The following is a 25240-nucleotide window of genomic DNA, read 5'->3' as shown; positions in this document are numbered from 1 at the left end:
AGGGCTGCTCTCCACTTTAGGGCGCTTGTGCTTCACCACAGATGTTGGCCAGGTCCTTTCTTACATGTTTCTGTGGTCAGGAGAGATTGAGGAAGATGGCTCCAGTTGTACATGGGCAGCTGGGCAGGTAACACTGGCTTCTTAGCATGGCCTGACTTTGCCACCCACACTGGGGTGAGACGCCTCTTGCCCCCTGTCCCCAGCCCAGGTGAGAAGCCCTGGAACTGGCTCTCAGGCCTTGAGACTCTGACTGGGGTCAGAGCCGGTCCCCTCTGGGCAGCTGGGAGGGTGAGGATGCCCGTAGCTGACCAAAGGGGCGCTGGCCAAGCTCAGAGACAGAGACAGTAGGGACTCCGCTCCTGGCAGCCCCACCCACCTACTTCCCCCTTTGTCTGTCCCAGGATTTGCCCGAGGTGCAGGAACCCTCAGTGGGGTAGTGTGCTATGACCTGTCCTCCATGAGGAAGCCCACTATGGAGGGAAGCTGCAGGGCTAGTCAGGCTGGAGCCCAGTGCACCTGGGGTCTGAGTGTCCTTGCCCCCGGCCATGGGTGAGGCTGCACTGGGGAAGTTCTCACAGGTTTGGTGGTGCTGGATCTGTGTCTCCCTGTCGGAGGCTCGTTGGTGTTAGGGCCCAGGGAGCAGGACTATTGCAGAACTGCCTGGTGCATGGATTGGCCTGGCTCAGCCATGGAATGTGTCTGTGGTGGCTTGGCCAAGATTGCCACTACCTGCCTTAGGTGCTCCATGTCATCTCAGAATGCCAGAGCCAGAAAGGGCCTCAAGGTGGGGCTCTCTAGCCAGCCTGTGGCCCTGCCCGTCTGGAGTTGTTTTGGCACTGACACCGCCCTGCCCTGTGGCGGGCATTTGGTTCTTGAGGCAGGTGTCAATCAGTGAATGGCAGAGTCCCAGAGAGCCCGATTTAGCCTCTGGCTAGGTGGGAAGCCTTTCTGAGGGGTGCAGCTTAGGCAAGGTCGAGGGATGCGTGTCGGGGAGTCTACTGTGGGAAGAGGGGAAGGCAAGCTGAGGTCAGGAGAACAGGAACCACAGGGGCTGATGGGGTCACAGAACCCCCATGCACCCCATTTGCAACATGAACCCCTGGGGGAGGTGTGGGTCATATGGCCTTCAGGGGAGCCCGGGGTGCCTGTGCCAAGCCTCCATGTGACCATCCATCCTCACTGCCATGCCGTCACTGCCACTGTCACCACCACCACGTGTGTCGTGTCCCATCTGTGTTCATCCTCGCCGCTCGCCCTCTCTGCCTCCACCAATATTGCCCGTGCTGCCCCTAACCCTGGCCACACTGTTCTCCAGGCTGCCTGCTTGCACTGTCACGGCTCGCTTCAGGGACCGAGCTGATCGCATGCTAGCCCTCAGTCCGGCTCCCTGCGTCCCCCATGATCGGGAGCACCTCCACATCGCTGGTCCTATAGTTTGGAGAGTGTATGTTTGATGTGCTTGTCTTCTGCCCACAGCCCATCATCCCAGTTCTGGCCAAATGCACATGCAGTGGTGGCCTCCTCGCTCCACCTGCCTGCCTGTCCAGCAGGCAGCTCAGCCCTGAATTTCCATTGCTTTGTTCTTTCCTGCTTAAAGTAACAAAGGCCACAGACTCTAAGACACCGAGCTGTCTTTCTGAGGACAAGGGTGTAAAAATGTTCATTGCACACAGTAGCTGGACACTCCGAGGTGTGCCCCAAGTTTGCAGCATAGCATCCAGGCTCAGGCAGGGGGGTTTTCTAGAGCGCAGGCCTGGCCTGGGCTGAGGGCATCAGTGTGGTGGGCAAGCTGTGTTCTGTGCACAGACCTCTGCCTACAGCTCAGATGCTGGGCTGGGGAGGGAGGCTGTCACAGGGCACAGCCCATCACCTCCTTTGTCCCCTTCCTTCATTCTCATCTTTTTACTTCAGGCCATAGCTGGTGGTGCATTATTGAGCGTCTGCTATGTACTGGGCCTAGAAGAGGGTGCCCTGGCCATGCTGTCTGCTTGGACCTGTGTGTCCCTGGGGCAGTGTTTAGTGCTGAGAGGGAGTGCCGTGATCTGGGTCTGGGGTTTGGTGGACCAGGAGGACTTTCTAGAGGAGGTGGGTCTCCAGAGAGATCTACAGGGCCATTTTGAGCGAGGGGCAATGGGAGCAAAGACGTGGAGGTTGGAGATCCTATGCATTTGGATACTGAGGTGACCAGGTGGGTGGAAGAAACCTTGGGGAAAGAGAACTTGGAACCAGTGGGCCTGAAGCGTGGCTCTTCCCTGTGGGCTGCAAGGAGCTGGCGTGTCTCGGCATCTCGCTCTTTGGCTCCAAGAAAGACCATCCCCTGTCGTCCTTGTTGGGAATCTCACCAATGGCTGTGGGGCACTGCCTGCACTTCTTACAGCTCTGCTTCCCCCAACATTGTGTCAAGGGCCATGAGGCCAAAGTTCCCCACTCTGACCATCAGGGGCCTGGCCGCCCAGATGCCTGTCAGGGGGGCCCCAGTGTCTGCTGTCTCTTGGTGTCTGTCCTGTCTCCTCCGGTGTCCCACCTACACCCCAGCCCCATTAGGGACCAACTGGGGCAAGTTTTTCTCCGGTTGAAAGGTTTCTCAAAATACTGAGTCCACCCAAGTTTGCTGTTCTTAGAAACCCATTGTTTTCTGGTCAGTGGAACCCTTGCAATCTTTCCAGGGTTAGCAGGGCAGAGGTGCTGCAGTGGTCATCACAGAGCCACCTGCCTCTCTCCTGAACTCCCGTGGAGCTGAACTAATGGACTGGACAGCAGTGGAGCGGCCCTGGTCATCCTGCTGGGCACTTGGAAAGGATGCAACAGGAGACGTGTGTCTTATAACCAAAGAGCTCTTTCAGGCCGGTCTGGGAATCCTGAGAACCACCAGGGAGGTTGAACATAACGTTCAAAAGACCCAGTGGGATGGACAGCCTCGGCCCCTTTCCCTCTGCACCCCCATTCTTGCCTTGCACGGGGCCTGTGGGTCCCTCCTGCAGTGGAGGGCACCCGGCTTTGTTGGCAGATTCTTCTCCTTCTGAGGGTTCAGGGGAGGCCAGGAGTGGCCCAGAGGTGTGGAAAGAACTGCTCTGTGGTGAACATACGAGTGCAGCATTCATAACCACCTCATGTGTTGGTTAGCATGGGCAGATGTCTATAAGAACATTCTGAAAGAAGAGCAGGGCTGCCTGGATAGCCTGCCCCTAGCGCCATCCTCTCTCCTGTGGCTTCTGGGCAGCACGTGGTCCCAGGGTCCCACCCATGTGCCTTCCTAGGATGGCCTCCCTGCCCAGCCCTGTTGGCCATCTGTCTTTTCAGCTAAGTATGGCTCAATGCTGACTGCTTCCTGCTGGGCCTCAGGATCAGGCCTGGGAAGCCCCAGGGCAGGCGCCTCCACAGGCTCCATGTGGTGGCTGAGGTGGGCAGGAGGGACACAGCCTTTCCTTCACAGCCTCAGGAGACCCTCTGGCCCTTCCTGAACACCAGCTCAGGGTTACACGATGTATATGGCACCCACGGGGGCACTGCCACATGTAGGGGGCAGCCTGGAAGCTCTGCTCACGACCTGTGGAAGCCATGTGTCCCCCAGACCAGACCTCCCCTTATGCACACATGCACGCACGCGCATACGCACACTTTGTTACTTTGTTAGGACACAGTGGCAGCAGGAGGGCTATGCATGTGGGGGGGAGGGGGTGCTGGGCCTGGGCTGAGCTTCCGTCCAGGGGCCAGACAGAGCGTGGTCCCCACACTAGGTGATGAGTGATGGGTGGGCTGTGTGCTATCCACCCCATGTGCCTTTGCCCCTGCTCTCTCAGAGGTTTCCCATTTGTGTGTTCCCACCCTGGGTGTCCCAGCCTTTCCTTGGCAGTGGGCCTGGTGACCTAGAATTGGTACATGCAGAGGCCTCTGTGAGTGGGCAGGGGGGTCAGGGCACATCCCCTCCCCCAGAAGAGCCTCCACACACCCCAGTCCAGGGCCCTCTCATCTCCACGCTGTCCCACCCTGCAAGTCCAGCCTGTGCTCAGCTTCCCAGCACTGTGAGCCTGCTGCCTATCCTGCCTGTCCCACCCTGTCCCTCCAGCCCTGAGCTGGCCCATCCACGGCTGCCCGGCTGTTGGACCTCCTGGTGCACCTCCCCTGTTGTCCGTCTGTTCGACCAGCTCAGAGTCCTTGTGCCTCTGTCAGCTGCCCTGGGGAAGGTAGATTTACCAGGCGGGCAGTGAAAGGGTCACGTCCCTAGAGTCCTTCTCTAAGAAGGAGTTTTTCACTTTATGACATTTTTATCGATGTAAAAGAAACAAAGCTGACTTTCTTCTGACCTGTTTCTAGGTGTGAAACCTTGGTTTGCTTCTTAGTATTTACAGTCAGGACCATTTTGAACAGCCTGAGGCTGACCCTCTCAGACACATGAGACTCAGAAGGACTTGAGGTACTTGGCCTGGGCCTCTTGAGTCCCTGTTGGCAGCCGTGTTTGTGGCGACACACTTATTCTGTTTCCCAGGCACATGCGTCCCCACTCTTGCTTCACAGCACCTTCCCCCCCCGCCCCCCCACCCCGCCATCGCTGACCATGGCCTTCCTACAGGGGCTGCATGACGGTGGTGACCTCCTCATATCTCTCCTGAGTTTCAGCCTTCCTCAGGGCTCTCTGGGTGCCCTCGACTACCCCAGAATAAGGGGAACCCTTGTCCCCACTGGTTCCCTCACTTACATGTGTCCTGCTCTCTGGTGGCTGTGAGTGCATTTAAAGGAGACCCAGCAGAGACCCCTCATGCGACCCCCTGAGGAGCAGGCACCTTGAGGTGCAGAGCACCGCCTTCCCACACACCCAGGGTGTGGGGTCCCCTCGCTGAGCAGCGCTGCCAGGGCATCAGTATGTTGGGAGTAAGTGTCCCAGCATTTGCTTAAGCCAGTCCTTGGTTTTCTTAATGATCATAACCGGCATTGCACTGGGTTAGCAACTTTTGGGCCCAAAGCCCAGCAGCTCTCTAGCTCATCAGGCCGCGTGCCAGTTCCTGGTAAATTCTCCTGCCAGGCTTCCTCCTGGCCAACAGCTGCTCAGGGCCTGGCTGTTGGGCAACTGCCTGCCTAACTGGCAGGAGGGTTTCTCAGCTATGCAGCATGGCCTGCTGTGTTGTCCCCGCCTTCTAGGTTCTCTGTCCTGGCCGGAAAGTGCTGAGGGCTAGAGGACATCACTTCTGTCTGTGTTCCATATACTAAGTGACCCCTGTGGGGACCCCACATGTGTGTCGGGGGCAGAGGCAGGGGAGCAGTGATAGACATGTTAAAAAGCGAGCATGGCAGCCTGAAGCAGCCCAAGTGGCAGATCTGGGGTTGAAATGTGGGGCTGGGGCCATGGAGCCAAGGGTGTTAGTCACTGGCCCTGTGACTGGGGATCCCCTCACACTGCCCTCCTCCCCATTCTCGGCTTATGGAGCCTTGTGGGGAGGTCTGCCTTGCAGTGAGGGGAGAACCCCTCACCAAGGGCGAGGTCCCCCTTAGTGAGATGCAGGGCTTGTGTTGGCCACAGACACACACCTCCCGTCCCAGTGTCCATGGCTCTGTCAGCCCAGCCAATGCTGATGACCCACACTTACTGGGCAGTGGACACTGTAGAGGCGGCCACAGCAGACCCAGAGAGGTCATTGTCCCTGAACCTGGACTGCAGTCAGATGGGGGTAAAGAGGCCGGAGCAGTGGTGCTGGTGTTGGAAGCATAGGGCTAATTTTTAGTGTCCTGAGTGCCCGCCTGCCTGCTTGGGATGGTGCCGTCCAGTCAGCATGGAAGAAGTGGTCACCGCCCTGTCAACAGGCACTGTCTACAGTGTGGCCTTTAGAACTAAATCTCTATGTGTAACATCTAATGAAATAGGTCAAGGTTTGCTGAAATCATAACATTGACAGTCGAGCTGACATTTTGTGAACATTCTCTGTGTATCAGGCCCTGTTTCAAGTGCTTTGCATGTATGAACCCATTTAATCCTCCTAACGACTCCATGAAGTGGGCACTTGTATTAAGGCAACTTTACATGTCTGGAAAATGAACTGTCAACAAGTTACAGCAATTGCCTGGGCTCTGTGACACAGTTGTTGCTGCACAGAGCAGAACCTGAACTCGGGTCTCTGGGGTCCAGACTTTTGATGTTCCAAAACAACTCTCCATTTTGTTCTAAGTTTTCCCACCAATAGCTCGTACTGTACTCCCGGGGGTCCCAGGGAACTGCTGGCAGGTACCAGCACGTCACTGGATCTAGGCTCTCCAGCAGCTGCGCCCAGGCTGCAGGGCCCAGGTGTGTCTGCCCTCCCCCTTGTGGCCCCAGAAGCCCCTTGGAGACACCCTGTGGCTGCAGCTCTGAGGTGGGGAAGGGACTAGAGAGCTTCACCTTCAGATGCACAAAGTTCAAGGTAGAACTAAGCTTTATTCTTTAGTGGGTGCTTTCCATCTCTACTATTGGTTTATTTATGCTCCCTTTTCAATAGTGTAGTGACTGCCTTACAGTTAAGAAGATACATCTTGGAGTTCCTGTCGTGGTTCAGTGGTTAACAAATCTGACTAGGAACCATGAGGTTGTGGGTTCGATCCCTGGCCTCACTCAGTGGGTTACGGATCCGGCATTGCCGTGAGCTGTGGTGTAGGTCGCAGACGTGGCTCAGATCTGACATTGCTGTGGCTCTGGCATAGACCGGCAGCAATAGCTCCCGTTAGACCCCTAGCCTGGGAACCTCCATATGCCGCAGCTGCAGCCCTAAAAAAAAAAGGAAAAAATACAAAAAAGAAGAAGAAGAAGAAGAAGAAGAAGATACATCTTCACGTGATCACATCTACCCTTGGGTGAATATAATTGATAATTTATGAATTAATTATACTTATCTTAGCCATTTTAACCTCCCATCAGGTAGTTCCAACATCTGGGTTATTGTTGAGCCTGGTTCTGTTGATTATTTTGTCTCTTGACAACATTCTTTTCTTTTGTGTGTATGTGTGTGTCTTACCCTTTTTACTTTGAGCACAGGGTGTCTTGTGTAGGACAGAAGAGACTGAATTAACTGTTATCTATGCCTGGCATGGGCTTCGCTCTGCTTCTAGGCTGCTGGGGGGTGTGCGTTGGATGAGGCAGAGCTGAGCTGTGTCGGTTCTGATGCTGTGGTTCCCCTCTGATGGTGCCTGTACCTCGGGTGGGGTGGGTTTGCTGGGAGGTCTTCTTTCCACCTTCTGCTTTAGGCCCTCCGTGTCCTTGCCCCCTCTTTCTGCAGGGACTGTTCTGCCTTGGGTGGGTGCGTGTCTGGTGCCCTGTTGTCTGGGTCCAGCCTTGGTGCTGGCAGGCTATGCCCCCCTGCCTTGGGGTGAGACCTGCCACTCCCTCAGGGCAGGTGTTTTCTGCGTCCTTCCCCACAAGGCAGAAGGCTTGCATGCCTCTCCTCCCTACACCTACAGCCATCTTCTCTCTGGGCGTGCTCCCCAGGAGGGGGTCCACCAGTCTCCTTCCCACCTGGCCCACTCTTGCTCATGAGCACCTCTGGAGGCCCGTGGAGAGGTGCCAAGTGGGCGCCCCCCACCTGGTGTCTGCGGCTCCCAGGGGCCTGTATCCCCACATAGACTGGCTGTACGTGGCCTCAGCAACCAGCTAAGAGGTTTTGCTGAGTTCTTACCTGTTCTGCCTGTGCACGCCTGTTACGGTAGGAATACTACCTGATGGCATATAACACACTACTGGGGATCTCTTCCCAACTCCACTTCATATATATCATGTTGATGGCTTGAGGTTGGCCATGATGCAAGTATGTACCCACAGAAATAAGTAAATGCTACAAATGAAGGTTTTTACCCTAGGATCTAATTGTCAAACATTTACCAGAACACCACCCTTGGTGGAAACCCTGGGAAAGTTGGTGCCAGGATGGCGGGCAGGCAGCATCGGGGCCGGCGCAGGGCGGTCACCAGGCTCTGCAGGGAGATGTGGCTTAGGGGGCCCCCCGTGCCGGATGTATCAGGGGTTCACACTGCCGCCTCTCCCTTCTCCCTGCAGAGCGCAGCCAGGACAGCACAGCCGTGGCACTCTCAGATTCCAGTTCCACGCAGGACTTCTTTAACGAGCCTTCCAGCTCCCTGGAGGGTTCCCGGAAGCCCCTCACAGAGAAGAGACCACCTGCACCCAGTTCCCATGCAGGACCTCCTGGTAAAGACCTTCAAGGTCCTGCAGAGGAGAGAGGTATGGAGACCTGAAACAGGATGTGGGGAGGGTGTGGGTGTCCCAGGGCTGAGCAGTGCTGGACAATGTGGGCTTCTGCCTCTGGCCTCACGCCTCTGCAGCTGCCCTGGGGCCTTGTTGGACAAACTGCTGGCCTCCCTGGGCCTCTGACGTTTTCCCTGTAGGATACAAGGGGTCCCAAGGCCTGCTCTTGGGATCTGGGAGTTAAATGCAGCATCTCAGAAGGTGCTCACGCAGCCCCGTTGTTAGGATCTCACTGTGGCCCCTGTGGGAGAGCCAAAAGTCTTTGTATCCTAAACATCACAAATGTGCTTTCTTTTTAATCTGGACCTCTGTTGTTTTGACAGAGAGCCCTGAGCTGGCCCTGGGGTATGCCCAGCGCTTGTGAGGGTCCTGAGGCCCCATTGGAAATCAGGCTTGCTGAGGGGTTGCAGGCAGGCTGGACGTCCCTGGCACTGCTCTGAGGCTGTGGCTTGTCAGCCAGCTGTGGATTTTTAAAGCTTTCTCATACCAGCCAAGGATGGGGCAAAGGGCTGCTTGCCAGTAGCATCAACAGCAAGCAGGTCCCTAGCCCCCCTGGGGAAAAGCACTGACTATTCCTGTTTTATAGGAGAAGAACCTGGGGTCCAGAGGGGCTCAGTCTGCACCCTTAGCCATGCCCCACACGGCCTCTCCCAGTGGGCTGCAGGGGCAGGTGACCCCAGGAAGTTAGCACACAGGCCCTGGATGGGGGAGTCCAGGCTCTGGGGCTCATAAGTGGGTGTGGCAGTAGGCCAAAGCTGTCTGCACCAGGGAAGGCTGCCTCAGTTCTCTGTCCCTTGCCAGCCTCTCCCTGCTGGGCTCAGAGGGAGGTGAGGCTACATCCCCATTAGGGTCAGGTCAGGAGCATGGAACAGGCCACAGGTGTACCTGCCCTGGGCCCGTGGCCCCTCTGGCTGACATCAGCGCCTGCAGGGAGCTGGGGGGGTGGAAGGGCAGCCCGGCTCCCTGCACTTTGCCACGCAGCTGGGGCTCAGGGCATCTAAGGGGTGAGGTGGTTTTCACTAGTAGATGTGGGGCCTAACCCGTGTGCACATGGCCCATCACACAGTGGAGTCTGAGGGGCAGGGGTCTTCACAGGCTTCTCTCTAGTGTGCTCGGTGTGTGTGTGGCTTCGCAAACTCAAAATAGCCTATCCCTCCTCAATATGTTGGGCTGTCTCTTGGTCAAGGAGGTTAGGGTCAAGTGAGTCACTGCAGACACTGGGGGCCTGAAGTGAATCATCCTGCTTCTGTGGAGGGCTCTTCCCCTCCAAGCCCTGCTTTTCCTGGTCACCGCCGTGCTGCAGGGATTGACTTTCGTGCTGGGGAGTAATCACAGCAGGGGATGGGTCCTGAGCCCAGGCCTGGCAGGCAGCAAGAGGGGCTGAGCCAGTGCCCTCCAGGCCAAACCTGTCAGTGGTGGTCTCCAACACACACCATGGCTCCCAGTGGGTGGCAGCCCTCAGCCCCTGCACAAAGCCAGGATGTGGGCTGGGCCGGCACTGGGCACATGCCTGCCCCATGTGCTGCACACACCTTGCCCACCAGGCACACCCTGTTGGTGCTGCTTCCTTCACGGTCAGTGCTGTAGGGTGCAGCTCCTCACGAATTCTCTGTGAATCGTTGGGCACCCAGGTCTGCCGGTCACTGGGTGCCCTGAGGAGGCAGGAGCGGCTTCCCCAGGATGCACCTACCTTCCTGGTCTCTACCCAGATCTGTGCCCAGGTGCCTCAAAGAAAGAGACTTCTCCCAGGAGACTTGCAGCTACCCTCAGCCCACCTTTCCAGGAGTCAGAGCTCCCAAGAAAAGTCTAAAATGTGAATGTAGCAGCAGTAAAGATTTATATATATATATATTTTTTTTTTGTCTTTTTTTTTTTTGTTGTCGTTGTCGTTGTTGTTGTTGTTATTGTTGCTATTTCTTGGGCCGCTCCCGCGGCATATGGAGGTTCCCAGGCTAGGGGTTGAATTGGAGCTGTAGCCACCGGCCTACGCCAGAGCCACAGCAACGCGGGATCCGAGCCGTGTCGGCGACCTACACCACAGCTCACGGCAACGCCGGATCGTTAACCCACTGAGCAAGGGCAGGGACTGAACCCGCAACCTCATGGTTCCTAGTCGGGTTCGTTAACCACTGCACCACGACGGGAACTCCAGATTTATATTTTTAGTAGAGAAAAAAGCTGCCCACAGTTTCACCATCTAAACAACCTGCTCTGTCACATTGCTCTGAGGGCAGCAGAGTTGTCAACAACCCATGTGGTGCAGGTAGGGGACACCAGTGCCGGGCCTGGGCATCCCTGCCAGCTGAGCCTGGGACTGAGAATGCACAACCACCAGGGACCTTGTCCAGGGACCTCATCCTGCTTGCTGAGTGGGAAGGGGGCTGGGCTGCTCTGCCTGCCTGGTGCTCATGCAGTGGGTGCTCTGAGCCAGCCCTTGCTGCCGTTATTGGCACTAGCCTACTCATGTGGCCACCTCCTGTTAGTGGGATGCCTGTTTTCCTGTGTCCTGGGCAGGCCTGGAGTTGGGCACCCTGGCTGGGGAACGTACCTGGGCTTGCCACCTTCCTGCCCTCTTCCTTCAGCTAACAGGACCTAGGAGGCCCCATCAGCAGGGGCCAGGGATGCTGTGGGGGAGGCATATCACCACCTCTCTTGGGCCTCTTCAGGCCACCCAGACCCCCATGCACCTGGGTTTTAACTCATTCTGGCATCTCAATTCCTTTTGATCTTTATGTCTCCTCAGACATGGTTCTGAGCTGCCTTAGGACTCATGCCTGATCCTTTGTCCACTTTCCATGTGTCCATGTCTGAGCATTTGTGCCTTATTTGAAACTCTGGAACTTGAGTTCTCTGTTGCTTCATTCCTCCTGCAGGGTGGGGTCCCCATCATTGCTCAGACTGTGCTTGTCGGGACACATTGGAAGTGTGGCCTTGGAGTTGACCACACTAGCAACCTGGCACGTCTTTGAGAAAAGGTGGAAGTGTCCCCTCCAGGCCCTGTGGTGTTGTGGGCTGTGGCTGGGGTGCATGTGAGATGACCTGAGCCCTCTGCCAAGCTCCCCTGGGAGCGGGGATCAGATGGGGTCCGCTTCCTTCCAGGAGGGCAGCCCCCTGCCAGGGACATTGCACAGACACAGTGGTCCCTGCTATCCGGTGGTGGGCGCCCTGCGGACACTGCCCTGGGGTCAGGGGAGGCCCGAAGAGGAGTTGATTGCATCCTGAGCAGTGAGAGTGAGTGTACAAGGCCAGGTGTGCGTCCTGGAGGAGGAGCCACAGCCATGGGTGTGAGGCCACCCAGGAGGGAAGCTGGGCAGGATAGCAGAGCTTGGTCTCAGGGCAGCTGAGGGGGCGCTGGCAAGATCACCCAGGCTCTCTCCCAGGCAGAAAGAGCGGTGGTGGGTGAGCTTGGCGCAGACCTAGCCTGAGAGGAGTGTGGGCCTAGGTCTACCTGGCCCTTTGGGGGCAGCTGCAGCAGGGAAGGCCGAGGGGCTGAGGGCAGCAGGAACACGGCCCAGAGCTCAACAGGTTTTGGAGCTGGTGCCTCAGGCAGGCTATGCCGAGCTCCAGTGCCCAAGGGGCCACCCCGCCCTTGATCCTGGCCCCAAGCCGTCCCTGGCAGAAGCAGTCTGGTGTTGGGGCACTGAGCATGGAGTAGACGCTGCCCTCTGTGCACCCATGCCCGCCCTTGCACTGCTTCCCCACACCAGCCTGCGCAGGGCCCCCCAGCCCAGCTCGGAGGCCCTGCTCTCTGTGGCCTAGGTCCCCTCTGCCATGTGTCCCCTGGGATGGCCTGCTTTACCTGGGTGGAAACAAGGCCACAGAGGCCTCAGTGGAGACAAGGGAGCAGAGCCGGTCCAGTAAGGGCACGGACCAGCTGTGCCAACTGCCTCACGAAGTGACTCCGTCACTAGTGGTGTCACCACAGGGAGCGGCCCCAAACCGAGATGACTTCCTTTTCTTGTTCTCATCTGCAGGGAAGCCTGAGGAGCCCTTGGAGACCATGGAAGGCATCAGGGTCACAGAGCAAGGCAGCCAGAAGCCAGCTGCAGACCCCTCAGGCCCTGGCACCCCTGCCAAGCCTCCAGTGTCTGCAGCCGCCACGTGGGATGGGAGGAGGCGAGGGGAGCCCCCTGGGGAGCCCGCAGCCTTCCCGCAGGGGCTACCGGCTGGCGCCGAGGAGCAGCGCCAGTTTCTCACAGAGCAGTGTGTCGCCTCCCTGCGCCTGTGCCTCAGCCGCTTCCCCCAGCACTACAAGAGCCTCTACCGGCTGGCCTTTCTCTACACCTACAGCAAGACCCACCGGGTGAGCCTGTGGGCGGTGGGTAGGGATGGCTCCCTCACCCTGCTGTTCACCTGCAGCCACACTCCCCACCCTCTCCTCCATCCCAGGGCCTTGTTTGCGCCCAGCCTGTCCCCTCTGGCTTCATCCTGCACAGCCTCCAGACCATCACCCTACCCTGGGCTGGTCTCTCCATGTATCCTCCAGGCAGTCTTCACGGCTGCATGTGGGCTTGGTGCTCACAGCTCTTAGTGCCCAGGCTTCCCAGCTACACATCTCTTGCTGGTGTTTAGATTTGAGGGGAAGTGAAGCTTGTCTGTGTTCTCTCACTCCCTCCTCACGGATCCCACAGTGACAAACCCTACCGGGAAGATAGTGGGGTGCATGGCGGTCTGGCTGTGGCCTCTGCTTTTGTCTGGCCCCCTGCTCAGTGAGGCCTGGGCTCAGAAGACTCCTCTTGCCAGAGGCCCTACTGACCTGCTCACCAGCTTCTCTGTGGGATGGTTGCAGAACCAAGAAGGGCAGTTGGCCTGAGACAAACCATGACCTAGCACTGGTTGTGACAGGAAGTTACTTGACAGGATTCTGGAGGGGCGCAAGGCACCATGGTGACTGTTGGTTTTCCTGGAGCAGAGCAGGTGGGGCTGGCGGCAGGCCTGGTTGGGAAGAGACCTTGGCAGGGCCTCCATCTCTGCTGCAAGGTGCCTGGCTTTCTGGGCTGCTGCTGTCCATCACTGCTGGGGCTGGGCCTGGACCTCAACTGCCTGGCTGCACTTGGCCATAGAGCCGACCTCTGGTGCCTGGCCTGCTGGGCCCTAAGGTTGACACTCCCTGGCCTTGGATTGCTCTGGCGTTGCTTGGGGAACTTTCTCCTGCCCTCTTTTGGGAGCAGCAGTGTCCAGTGCAGGTGCTCTCATGATCTCAGGCAGAAGGGACACTAGCTGCCATCATCTGGCCCTCCCTCTCTTCAGATGTGGTCAGCTCTGAGCAAGACTCAGCTTCCTGTGCTGAGCCCAGACCTTCCCACACTGGCTGGTTTCCTTCTCCAGAAGCAGATTCTGCAACAGGATTTGGGGTGCAAGACCTCTGTTAGGGGAGGGGGAAGTCGTGGGGTTGGGTGGAGGGAGAGCTGAGCTGAGCTGCAGGCCCCTGGTGCTCCCTTCCCCCCATAAATGGCTTTAATTTGAGTGGAGGGGCTGTGCACATCAAAAGGCTCTGCACAGTGCCAGGCACAAGCTGCCGTTACCACAGCTGGTCCCTTCGCTGGGCAGGCTTTTTAAAGTGGAAAATGGTGTTTTTCTTGAATTTTGACACACATTGGAGGGGGGATACCCATGGTTCTGCCAGTGTGAGACATAGGCTCTTTTGTGTACGTGTTTTGCTCCCAGCTCTCGTGCACACACACCAGTGGCTGTCACTTCCAGGCTCCATGGCAGGGGATCTCGTCCTTGACTCAACTCAGCAACTGGGAGCCTGGCTCACTCTGCCCCCCCTACACACACACACACACACACACACACACACACACGCACGCACACGCACACACACACACACCAGGCATGGCACACACACACACACACACACACACCAGGCATGGCACACACACCCACACCCACACACACCAGGCATGGCACACACACACACACACACACACACACACACACACACACACACACCAGGAGCATGTCTGTGTTCACCGTGGGCTGTCCTGTGCTTTCCATGAGTCCCCTCACATCCTCTCCGATGGACCCAGTGAGTGGGGACCTGGCGGCAGTGATGGAGGCTGCTGGGCTGTGGGCACCTTGGACGTCACACCCATCTCTGGGTTCCTTTTACCATGTGCTGGCTGGCTTCCTGTCCCCTGAGCTGGAGTGCCATCTTAGTTCAGAGGAGCCCTGTTCTCCCGTAGCGTTGTGTGTGGGCTGCGTGTAGGCACCTGGTGTGCCTCAGTGCTCGCCAGGTAGCTTGCACCCAACTGGAGCCGTTGGTTCATCCAGATGCTGTGCTGAGGAGGTTGTTCACACCTCACTGCCTTGAGGGCTGAATCAGGGGGCCCCATCGGGGCATGCTACCAGCCCCGGAACCCCTGACTGACTAGCAGCGACCACTTTCCACACACGGCTGTTGGGAATAAGCCCTTCCTGCCCGGTGGTCTCAACAGTAACACCTTTCTTTGTAAAATGTCCCTGTGGGCTTGGCACTGACATTTTCCTGTTGCCATCTTGAGGCTCAGTGGCTGCCTGGAGCAGAGAGGCTTGGGCGGGGTGACTTTAGACTCCTCTGGTCCTACACAGATGCCCCAAGATGGGGACTGGGCCTCTGGGGAGAAGCGCCTCCAGGGCACAGGCAGTGCTGCTCAGCCACTAACGGGCAGGGTTTGGGGAGGGAGAAGAGTTAGGCTTTGGGTTCAAAACCTGACCTGGGAGCCCATGGAGCTCAGGGCTCTTCTCTGGCGATGCTCCTACAGAGAACCTGTGATGAGGCGAGGTGGGGGTTCCCCTGGGCACCAGGACCATGGGGCCACTTCCTCAGTGTGGGTGTTGCCCAGGGCTCCTGCCCCTGCCTGGCCTTCTGAGGGCTGGTCTGCCCTGAGTGGCTAGCATCCTGCTGGCCTTTGCAGGGCATGTGTGCCCGAGGAAACTGCCCCCCCACCCAGGTGCTCTCCCGCCTCAGCAAAGGCCATTTTGAATCTCCAGGAGCATGGTCTTGCAAGACTTGAGCCCTGGACTTCAGCCTTGCTTGTAAAATCCAGCCAGCACATGGGGTCCTGGCCTTCGCTGGTGGGATCAGGAAAGAGGCTGAGACATGGGTGCCTCTGCCCTGGGCCCCCCACCCACTGCCTCTGACTCATCTGGGCAGCCGAGGCCCTCACTTCTTGCTGTGAGGGGTCTGGGAGACAGTAGGTTTTAAGATGGCCCCTGGAGCCAAATAGCCTTAAGAAAGGACAGACTTGGAGAACTGGACCCATACTTCCCAAGTCCAGGACCCCCTGCAAATCTACTGTAATCAGAACAGTGGAATACAACTCAGCCTTAAAAAGGAAGGGTGCTCTCACACTGGCCGCAACCTGGATGGACCTTGAGGACGTGGTACTCTGTGAAACTACCCAGATGCAGAAGGCAGACACTGTATGACTCCACTTATGTGAGGTCCCAGAGCAGTCAAATTCGTAGACAGAAGCAGGTAGTGTGTGCCAGGGGCTGGGGGAAGGGTAGATGTTGTTGTTTAATGGGGCCAGTTTTGCAAGATGAAAGAGTTACTCCAGAAGCGATCACATAACAGTGTGCACGTGCTTAACTTTGCTGAACTTTAAAATGGTTTGTTAAGTGTTCTGTACGACAATTAAAAATAAGAAACAGCGGGGTACCAGTCTGAAGGTAGATATGTAGGTCAATGGAGTAGAATTGAGAGCCCAGAAATAAGTATATACATCTCTGGTCAGTTATTTTGAGACAAGACTGCCAAGCTGCTTTAATGGAGGAATGACAGTCTATGCAGCAAAAAGTGCTGGCATAACTGGGCAGCCATGGGCACATGCGTGAAGCCAGGCCCCTGCCTCACCGTATGTGTAAAATTTAACGTGAAATGGGTCAAAGACCCAAATTTCAGAGCTAAAACTTTAAGACTCTTAGAAGAAAAAAGTAAATGTAAATCTTCTTGACCTTGGCTTAAGCCATGATTTTGTAGATATGATACTAAAAGCACAAGAGACCAAAAATAAGGACACCGGACACCATGAAAATGAAGACCTTTGTGTTTCTGAGGACACTCTCAGAGTGAAACAATCCACTGAATGGGAGAAGTACTTGCAAATTATATGTATGATAATGGACTTATATCTATAATATCTAAAAGACTTACAACTCATTAGTTAAAAGACAACCCAGTTTACAAATTGGTGAAGGATCTGAGTAGACATTTCTTCCAAGAAGCCATACAGATGGCCAGTAAGCATAAGGAAAGATGCTCAGCACCATTACCCGGCAGGGAAATGTGAATAATCCAAACCACGCTGAGCTGTGCCTTCGCCCCCAGCAGGATGGCCAGAATCAGAAAGACGTTTGCCTCCCCGAGCGGGTGCCTGGGATGCTTGGGAAGCTGGTCCCCTCCCTCACTGCCGTCCTGGGGCTAGGATGGAGTCCAGGACCACTCTCAGACCTACTTGTCCAGAGGTTACTGCTCAGCCCCATTCTTTGTTCTCTCTGGCCCTCCCAGGTTGCTTGATGTCCTCAGAGAAAGAGGACAGAAAGCCAACTGTGGAGGCCGTGGGAATGGCCTGGCCCGTTGTGCTGCTCACAGCACTCTGCCCAAAGAAGCAGCAGCTTGTCTGGACCCTGGCGAGCATGTGGCGGGGCCAAGAGTTCTGGCGCTGCCCCAGGGGGCAGCCAGGCTGACAAGGGTCTTGGGGCCCAGATGTTCATGCCGCCTTTACTTTCCAGATGGAGGAGACTGGCTTTCTGACCCAGAGCCTTCACCTGATCAGGTCGGTGCCCAGTTAAAGCCACACAGCAATGATGGCTGTGTCAGGGCTGAGCCAGGAAATGTTTGCAGAAGCTCCACTGTAGTCTAGGCCTTGTGTGAGAGTCTGGGCTTTAGCAGAAGGGAGGAGAACATGCCAGGCCCTGTGCTCCAGGGTGTCGTTGGGGAGAGCACAGTGGCCAGACAGTAATCAAGTTGCTGCTGGTCAATGTTGTAGGAGCAGAGCACCACTCTGAGAGTGGCCCATGGCTGGTGTCCCACCTGGGCCAGAAGGCCCTTGTTCCCGCCCTGCCAGATTCCCTGGGTTCTGCCAGGAGGCACTGTTGTCCAGAGAGCCACGGCCTGTGTGCTAGACAGAGCCCCTCCCCACCAGCATGCTCCCCTGGCTTCCCGCAGAGCCCCCGCTCTCCCAGGCTTGAGGCGGCTGTGGACAGCCTGACTGGTCAGGCTTGAGTGTTGGGGCTGGGGGTCTCCTGGCAGAAGGTGGGGTGCTGGATCCATGCAGCAGCTTGCGAAGTTGTCAGGGAAGGCATCCCTGTCCACGTCCTCTGAGGGCAGGCTGAGGCCACGCTCTCCCAGGGCAGCAAATCCAATCTGGAAACTCCCCACCGCCAGATGATCAAAGTGGCAGCCAGGGCCGCCTGGCGCTGTGGGATGGATGTCTGCAGGGGCTGCCACTCGCTGCTGCTTTGCCAGTGGAGCCTGGAAGGAGGGGACTGCCTGCCTTCCCCGTGGGCGCCCTGAGCTGCCCACACACTCACTTGCAACCTACTTCTTGCTTCCCCAGAACCTCCAGTGGGCCCGCGACGTGTTGCTAGGCAGCGGTATCCCGTGGCAACAGCTGCAGCACATGCCGGCACAGGGGCTCTTCTGCGAGAGGAACAAGACCAATTTCTTCAACGTGAGTACTTTGCCTTGTTGATTTCTGAGGCTTCCCGCCACCAGTGCTTTCCACGGACGCGTGGGAACGGACCCCTGGGTGGGCATTCCCAGTGCCATCAGATTGTGGCATCCTCAGAGGACAGGCTGGGGGGGCACCAGACTCAGGAGTGGGGCCCCGCCTGCCATGCGACTTCTGGCAAGTCGCTGCCCACTCCCAGCACTGGTTTGCCCGTCTGTGTGGTCCTCTGGGGCCCTAGCAGGCGGTGGTGATAGGGGCTCCAGGCCCATGCCCTGCTTCCTCCGGGGCAGCTCCACGTGCCCCCGGGTGGTCTCAGGCACCTGGAATTTCTGATTGAAGCCCATCTCCTCCTGAAAAGAACAAAGGCGGATGGTGCTGGGCTTTCAGTGCTCTTTCAATTCTGACATCCTGTGCAGGGTAGGGACCCACCCTCAGGCAGAACATGGTCTGTCCCTAAGGCCCCCTGAAACCACATCTATCCCTCCTGGCCACCCCACCCAAGCCTGGGCTCTGCCCCCATAGAGAGAACTGGCCGCTCCCTTGGCCCCACCTCTGGGCCTTGCTTGTCTTCCTCACTTGTCTTCAGCTAGCTGGCTCTGGCACGTCACACAGGTCCTCTGAGCTTTGGTTTCTTCTGTATTTGCCTTGGTTACATGTAGGGAAACTGAAGGGCGGGATTGTCCTGCACAGGAGCCAAGGGGGCCTGTCTTGGGTCTGCAGGGGTGTGGCAAAGGCTGGTTCTCCAGGCATATGTAGCGTGAGGTCTCCTCTGAGAGCCCACCATGTGATGGGTGTCTGGATCCATGACTCTCCTTTCCCAGGCCTGACCCAGGGGCTAGTCAGGAGCTCCAGAGCCTGGAAGCCCCCTCTGTCTGTGAGTGTTTTATAGACGAGTAGTACCTGTAACCTGCAGTCAGTCTACATGGTACCAAGAGGTTTGCAATGAAAGAGAAGCCCCTTCCCACCCAGGATAGCCCAGGCCACAGCCACTCTCCCTTATCCAGTTGTGTCCTTCCAGAGGTATCCGCTCCTGGCTTCTTTTTCACTTAAGAGTGTGTTTTGGAGGGTGTTTTAGAACTTGGTATTATTTTAATTAGCTGCCCTGTACTGCCAGCATGTGGTTGTCCCTTGGAGTTCCCTGGTGGCTCAGCAGGTTAAGGACCCAGCATTGTCACTGCTGTGACTCAGGTTACTGCTATGGCACAGGCTCGATTGCAGGCACAGCCAAAAAAAAAACCCCAGTCATATGTCTGTCCTCTAGTTTACCTGCCACCCCTGTTAATGGGCGTTTAGTTGTTGTAGGCAGCGCCCGTGCACACATCTCTGCACGTGTGTGGGAGACCACTTCTAGGATAAACTCTGAGAGGCAGAAGTGTTTGCTGTGCCTTGAAGTTTGAGGCCATACCCCACAAGGTCGAGCCCCACCTCAACTCTGAACTCAGGGACTTTCTCTGTTAATGAACTGACCCATACATTCTCTTCAGTGGGTCATAAACACTCGTGTTCTGTTCAGCATGAATGGGATGGAATGTGATAACGGGTGAGCAGCTTTAATTTTTTTCTATGCAGTTTCTACTCTTGTTCATTTTCCTGTTGGATTATTGGCTCTTTTTAAAATTAATCTGTAAGAACTCTTGATATATTAGTGAAAGGGGCCTTCTCTGATGTTTTGCAAACTTTTCTTCTGAGCCGGGCTTGTGGCTTAGTCTCCCCACTCTCCTGCTAGTCTCCTTTCCTTGGGCTCCCATCACTTGCCAGAGGAGCAGCCAGTTAGGTAATGAGAGTGCCCCCCTCTGACCTGGGGCTCAGGAAGAGACTCCCTCTCTCCCTGCCCCCTCAGTGGGGGTGCTTTGGCCCAATCTGACTTTCTCCTGTGGGTGAGACACCTGTTTTCCCAACAACGAAGTTTTGGAGGCCAGCCCTTCAGACGCCTGTCCCCAGCACATCAGAAGGGCGGCCAGGTGCTATGAGCCCTTTCCCCGCTGGGCTCACTCTCCATAGCTCCTCCTGTGGTTTCCAGAGCCTTCCAGAAAGTGAATCCCCCCAGAAGGGCAGTCAGGCTGTGCCTGCAAGGGGGACACAGGCCATCATCTGGGTAATGCTGCCCCCACAGCTAGAAGCCCTGTAGGAACCGGGGAACCCCAGGCTGAACGGGACGTTTTGGGTGGTCCTGCCTCTTCTGGGTCAGCCTTTGTTCCTCTGTGCTTCCCAGTGAAAGGTGAACCTCTGGGCAGAGGGCAGACAGATGCTTGCACCCCCTTCATGTGGTACCCAGGGGCAGGCTCCCCACTGGCTGGTGGCAGATGGCCCTTGCCGATCCACACACTCTTTCCTTGCGGCTGCTACAGGTGGACCCTCGGGCTGGCTCCCAGCCATGCCTCGCAGCCAGCATACTGGAAAGTGCTGGCCCTGCATGCGCTCAGCATGCATTTGTCCTCTGTAAACTTCCCTGCCACGTTTACAGAGGAGTGTTTAGGGCGGCCCTGGGCTGACTGCTGGTGGGACCTTGTCGGCAACTGTGCTGTGGCTCGGGATGAGCGGGCTGCCCGTCTCCCTTCCAGTGTGCACTGGGGGTTACTGCTTCGACCTGGGCGGGGGCTGACCCTTGGGAGGATGTGAAGGGAGGCTGATGAAGGGCCTTCGGCACTCTGACCTGCTGTCTTTGAAGCCCCCATTGCCTCAGGGCTTGGGCTAGGAGACCTACCTGTTACTTTTTAGTGCTAGTTTTTGAAAACTGTGAGCCACCTAAGGCCATGTTGTCAGACACACGCAGTGGAGCCCACACCCCTGGTCCCACCTCCAGGCACCCTGCCCTTCTTCGAGCACCTCTGTGAACGGCTTGCTGCTCTTTTTTCAGGGGCATGTGTACAAAATCATATAAGTTTGTTATGCAGCTTCTCTCACGCACATTGTGTGTGTGTGTGTGTGTGTGTGTGTGTGTATGTGTGTGTGTGTGCGCGCGTGTGTGCGTGTGTTTGTACAGGGAGAGGGCTTTTGGGTAACTTCTGTTTTCTCACAGGCAGGCACTAAGCCTTGGAGACCTTCCCTAGGAGAGGGGCAGTCTGCCCGGGCCTGGGATCCTCTGGTGGGTGGTCACCCCCGCTCATCTGTGCCAGGGCCACATCCTCTTTGTGTCCCAAGGAGGTGCTCACTGCATGTCTGTGTATCATCTCCCTGGAGCTGGCTCCAGGTGTGTGCCCCTGGCCTGGCCAGTGCTGGCTGCTGTGGGCCCTGCTGAAGGACACTTGTAGGCTTGTGGGAGAGCCCTAAAAGCTGGTCCCCCCGTATGGGCCCCTGTAGGGTGCTGTGGGGCAAAGGGAGAGGCTGGGACCCACGAGGAGTCCTGTGGGCTGGAGGCAGGGCTCCTGCTGAAGGTGGGTGCTGCTCAGCCAGGGAGCAGGCAGGAGAGAGTGTGGGGCTGGAATATCCTGAGAGCAGCACCAGCTGGGCCTTGGTGGGGAACATGAGGGGCCAGCAAAGGGCTGGGTGTGTGTAAGGAATTGGGGGGCAGGTGGCCTGGGCCCTGTGGCAGAGACGCGGCACATAGCAGCCCAGCCATGTGGCTGGAGGAGCGTCTGAGGGAGAGGAATGTACCTGGCGTGTCTCCAGCCCAGCCGTCGCACAGCTTGACTGAGGCAAAAGCTTCCACCACCTTTTCATATGCCGTGTGGGGAACAGGCTAGATCCTGGGCAGGGCTTGTGTCCAGGGCTCGTGTCTGGGGTAGGTCTTAGGCCCACCTGAAGGCACATCACCCCAGGCCTCTCCCTGCTGACCTGGTCTTTGCAGATCAGAGCTGGCGTGGTTGGACATTTCCGGTCAAGGTCCTGTGGCCTTCCCTGCCCTGGCTCATTCTGGCCTGGGCCCTGGGGAGGGGCAAGCAGAAGGCATGTGGCATGTGACCTTCTCAGGTGAACTGGGGGTGGCGTGGGGCAGGGAGGACACAGAGGCCTGGGGGGAGGCAGGGAAGCCAGGCTAGGGCCTGAGCCTGAGGGCACTGCTGAGAGGGGCTGTCCATTGCAGAGGAGGCCAGGAATGCACAGTGAAGGCCCAGAAGGACACTTGTAGGCTTGTGGGAGAGCCCTAAATGCTGGTCCCCTTGTGTGGGCCCCTGTAGGGTGCTGTGGGGCAAAAGGAGAGGCTGGGACCCACGAGGAGTCCTGTGGGCTGGAGGCACGGCTCTCGCTGTAGGTGGGTGCTGGACTCATGTGTGGTATGCACTTTCAGGTGGTGGGCCCGTGGAGGCTGGAGCTGGGCTGCTCTGTCCAGGGCGAACTTCCATCCTCCTTGTAGCAGATTCGGAAATGTTCCCATAGTAACCAAGCTAGAGATGGCTCTCCCTCCTTCCCCAAAATGTTTGCTGATTTTAGCAGGCAGGGTTTTTTTCTTGTTTCAACCCAGTTTCCAGCCACCATGAAAGAAGCACAGGGAGCGGGTGCCTGGCCAGCCCTGTTCCCACTTCTCCCTGGCTGTGTGGGTGGCAGCAGCTGTGGCCAGGGTTTGAGGGAATGGAAGGGAGATGCTGTTCTGCTCCCTCCGGGCTGCCCTGCCTGGGCCCCCCACCCTATGTGGGGGTCTGCCTGCAGCTCAGGCAAGCAGCTTGCGGCTGGCGGTAGCCCTGGGTCACTGAGAAAAGCACAGACTCTGGACCCTGGTGGGCTTGGCTTCCAGCCACTAAACCCATTGGCAGGTAGTCGTGCAGGTGGACAGGAGCCCTGGGCACACACTTGGCTCACTCTTGGCCCATCTCACAGCTCGCCCTGAGCTTGGGAAATTGGGCTGCAGGGCTTATCTGTGGATCTGCTGGTGCTTTCCAAGGGCAGTGCAGGTACCAGAAGGGGTGTGGCTGTAGGTGGGGCTCCAGGTCCTGCCCTGGCTCAAGTGGGACAGCCTGAGATGTGGCCGTTGTCTCCACCTACCACCTGGGCACCTCTGCGTGGCCTGGCTCAGCCGTTGGCACCCATGGCACAGGCAGTGCTTGTGCCTTCTTGGTCACTGCTGCAGAGTACCCCACTGTCTGGCTGTCCCTGGTGGGGTACGGGCTTCAGTGCTCCACTGCTTCACATGAGTGTGCCTTCCCGGGTCTGCATCCTTGCCTGTGCTGGGGGTTCTGGACAGGTGCCCAGCATTCCCACTCAGCTTGGCGTTCTGCCAGGCCAGGCACCCTCTAGCCAGCCACAGCTCTGCTCCTCAGGCACTCAGACAAAAGGTGACTGATTTTGCCCCATCTGTGGGGGTGACCAGGGATACTTGAGCTCCTTCTCATGCCCGGGGCCAGTGCCTTTCCCCGGCTTGGGCACCTACAGGCTCCCCATGCCCCCAACATGGTTGTTTGTCCTCACTTCCTGTTGCTGATACTGATGGGAGTTATTATGGTCATCAGGACTTGTCTTGTTAAATGTTCTTGCCCTGGAGCCCCAGTGCTCATGAGGCCCTAATTTGGGAGGAAGGCCCCCTGGTTGGTCAGCCTGAGGCCAGAGCAGACATCTGGGTGAGAACCAGGCCCCCCCTCTTATCCAAAGCCCTCCCAGTTGGCTGTGTGACACGTGGAGTCCCCCACCTCCACCTGCTTGCAAATGTTGGTGACATGGAGGGGTGGGGGCAGTGAGCCCACCTAGCAGGCCAGGGACCTCTGAACTCAGGCCCAGCCCACCCTAAGGCCTTGCCTAGCCTCCCTTCCCTGGGGAGAGAGCCAGTGGGCCAGGTGAAGGCTGGGGGTGCTGGTCAGGGCACAGCCTCAAAAGCCCAGTGCACCTGGCCACCCAAGGTAGGGCCTCATCTGAAACAGCATTGCCCTTGCCCCAGTGCACCCCACATAGTGCCTGGTACACATGAGGCCCCCCCGTCCTTGAGGGAATCCCTGGAGCAGGACCAGCTAGAGGACAGCAGCCCCATGCAGGGCAGAGCTCGCCCTGGCCAGGCCTGGGGTCTGTGCCCCAAACAGCAGCCTCCTGCTGCAGGGCCTACCCAGCCTTTCTCCTGACACCCTGCTAGTTCATGCAGCCCCCTGCCTCACCCCTACTCACCCACTCCTCAAGCTACGTCACTGGTGTCACCCCCAGATGTCAGCCCCAGTTTCAGAGCCTTTGTTGGCACAACCTAGGGAAGAGGTGTTGGTCTCTACCTAGTTAATTACACGCACCCCCCTGGCAGCAGCAGATCCGTGCAGCCGACCAGTGGTAATTGAGCCCCAGGGCACCCACAAGGGGTGTTCCAGCCCCATTACAGCTCCTCCGGCGCAGAGCCCGCCTGCCTGCTCTGCCCAGCTGTCAAGATGGGAAGTGCCCCCTTGGCAACAGACCCACAGCTTTTCAGAAGTTGGTCTCACCCACGTCACCGTCCCTCCATTTAGGCCCTGCTATGACCAGGTCATGTTCCACCATGGCTTGTCCCTCTGCCCATACCTCAAGGCACATGTCTCAGTGTTAAACCTGCTGCATGCCCAGCCCTGGGCCAGCTGCATTTGCAGCAAGGTCCAGGGTCCACAGGCCAACCCACAAGGCTGGATTATCAGTCTTGTGTCATGGAGGCGCCAGGGAGTAAGGCACCTTGGCCGAGGTCCCACAACCATCTGTGCTGGAGGAGGGATGTGAACCTTGCGCTGTCTAGTGCTGAAGCCGTGGGTGGTGGCTAGCATGTGAGGAAGGATGGGCAGAAAGCCAGCGCTGGCTCCACACTGGGGCTGGCTGTGACTGGGTGAGGTGAATGGGTGGAGCGGGCTGGGGTTCGGGCACTTAGCCTTGCCCTGGAAGGCAGGCTAAATGCCAGGCTGCTGGGCGTCCGGATCAGTAGCTGACCATAGTACTGATCAGCACCTACTGGAGGCTGAGACTATACTGTCTGCTGGGTTGGGCCATCCCTCTATGGTGGATCCCCCAGGCCCACCCCACAGGGGCTCCAGAGGCAGAGGACAGTGACAGGCTACACCCTCGCTCACGATACCAGAGCAGCTGTGCCTAGTCTGGCTTGGCCTGGGGGGCAGCAGTGGCAGGACTAGCCCCATTTACTCATTCTGGTCCCCATAACACGTGTATGGCGGGCGGTTGACACCAGCAGGTGCTTTTCTACTCTCTGCCACCAGGCTACCGGGAGGTCTGGCCCCTCCTGCTGGACAGCAGAGCTTGTGGCACTGTTCATAGGCCCCTCCCTGGCTGCCTTGGCTGCTCTGGGTCCTGGGAGAAAATGCTCAGTGGCTTCTGCACAGCAGGTGCTGGGGGGCGGGGGGAGTGTGACACAGAAGCCAGAGACAGGGAGTGGCCCGACGTCACACAGCTGGCAAGTAGTGGAGCCAGATTCAAATCCACAGCCGGCTTCCTCAGCTGCTATGCTGGTGGGAACAGCAGCCATGTGGGGCTCTAGAGAGCA

The 25240-nt window shown here is 57.6% G+C and overlaps 1 protein-coding gene across 50 annotated transcripts in view; it reads left to right on the top strand.

The window, feature by feature from the left end:
- The window catches only part of CABIN1 (calcineurin binding protein 1), a 101534-nt gene that overhangs the window by 49876 nt on the left and 26418 nt on the right, over positions 1 to 25240 (top strand). For 49 of the 50 annotated variants that reach the window (XR_014826056.1, XR_014826042.1, XR_014826040.1 and 46 more), the window contains 3 exons: positions 8012 to 8194; positions 12193 to 12521; positions 17764 to 17877. Coding sequence is in view for 25 of the 50 variants with exons in the window: in XM_084993935.1 (XP_084850061.1) it covers positions 8012 to 8194; positions 12193 to 12521; positions 17764 to 17877 (626 nt within the window). In the remaining 25 variants the exon portion in view is untranslated. Of the gene's footprint in view, positions 1 to 8011; positions 8195 to 12192; positions 12522 to 17763; positions 17878 to 25240 lie in introns of those variants that run through there. The other variant, XR_014826043.1, reaches the window with a different exon arrangement.

This window comes from Sus scrofa, chromosome 14 (genome assembly GCF_054392235.1).
Source record: "Sus scrofa isolate SSC_HxYL_T2T_F1_AM1 chromosome 14, Sscrofa_HxYL_maternal_Yorkshire_Landrace_v2.0, whole genome shotgun sequence".
Lineage (NCBI taxonomy): Eukaryota > Metazoa > Chordata > Mammalia > Artiodactyla > Suidae > Sus > Sus scrofa.
The sequence above is the reverse complement of the archived record's forward strand: the minus strand, read 5'-3'. Positions and strand labels throughout refer to the sequence as shown.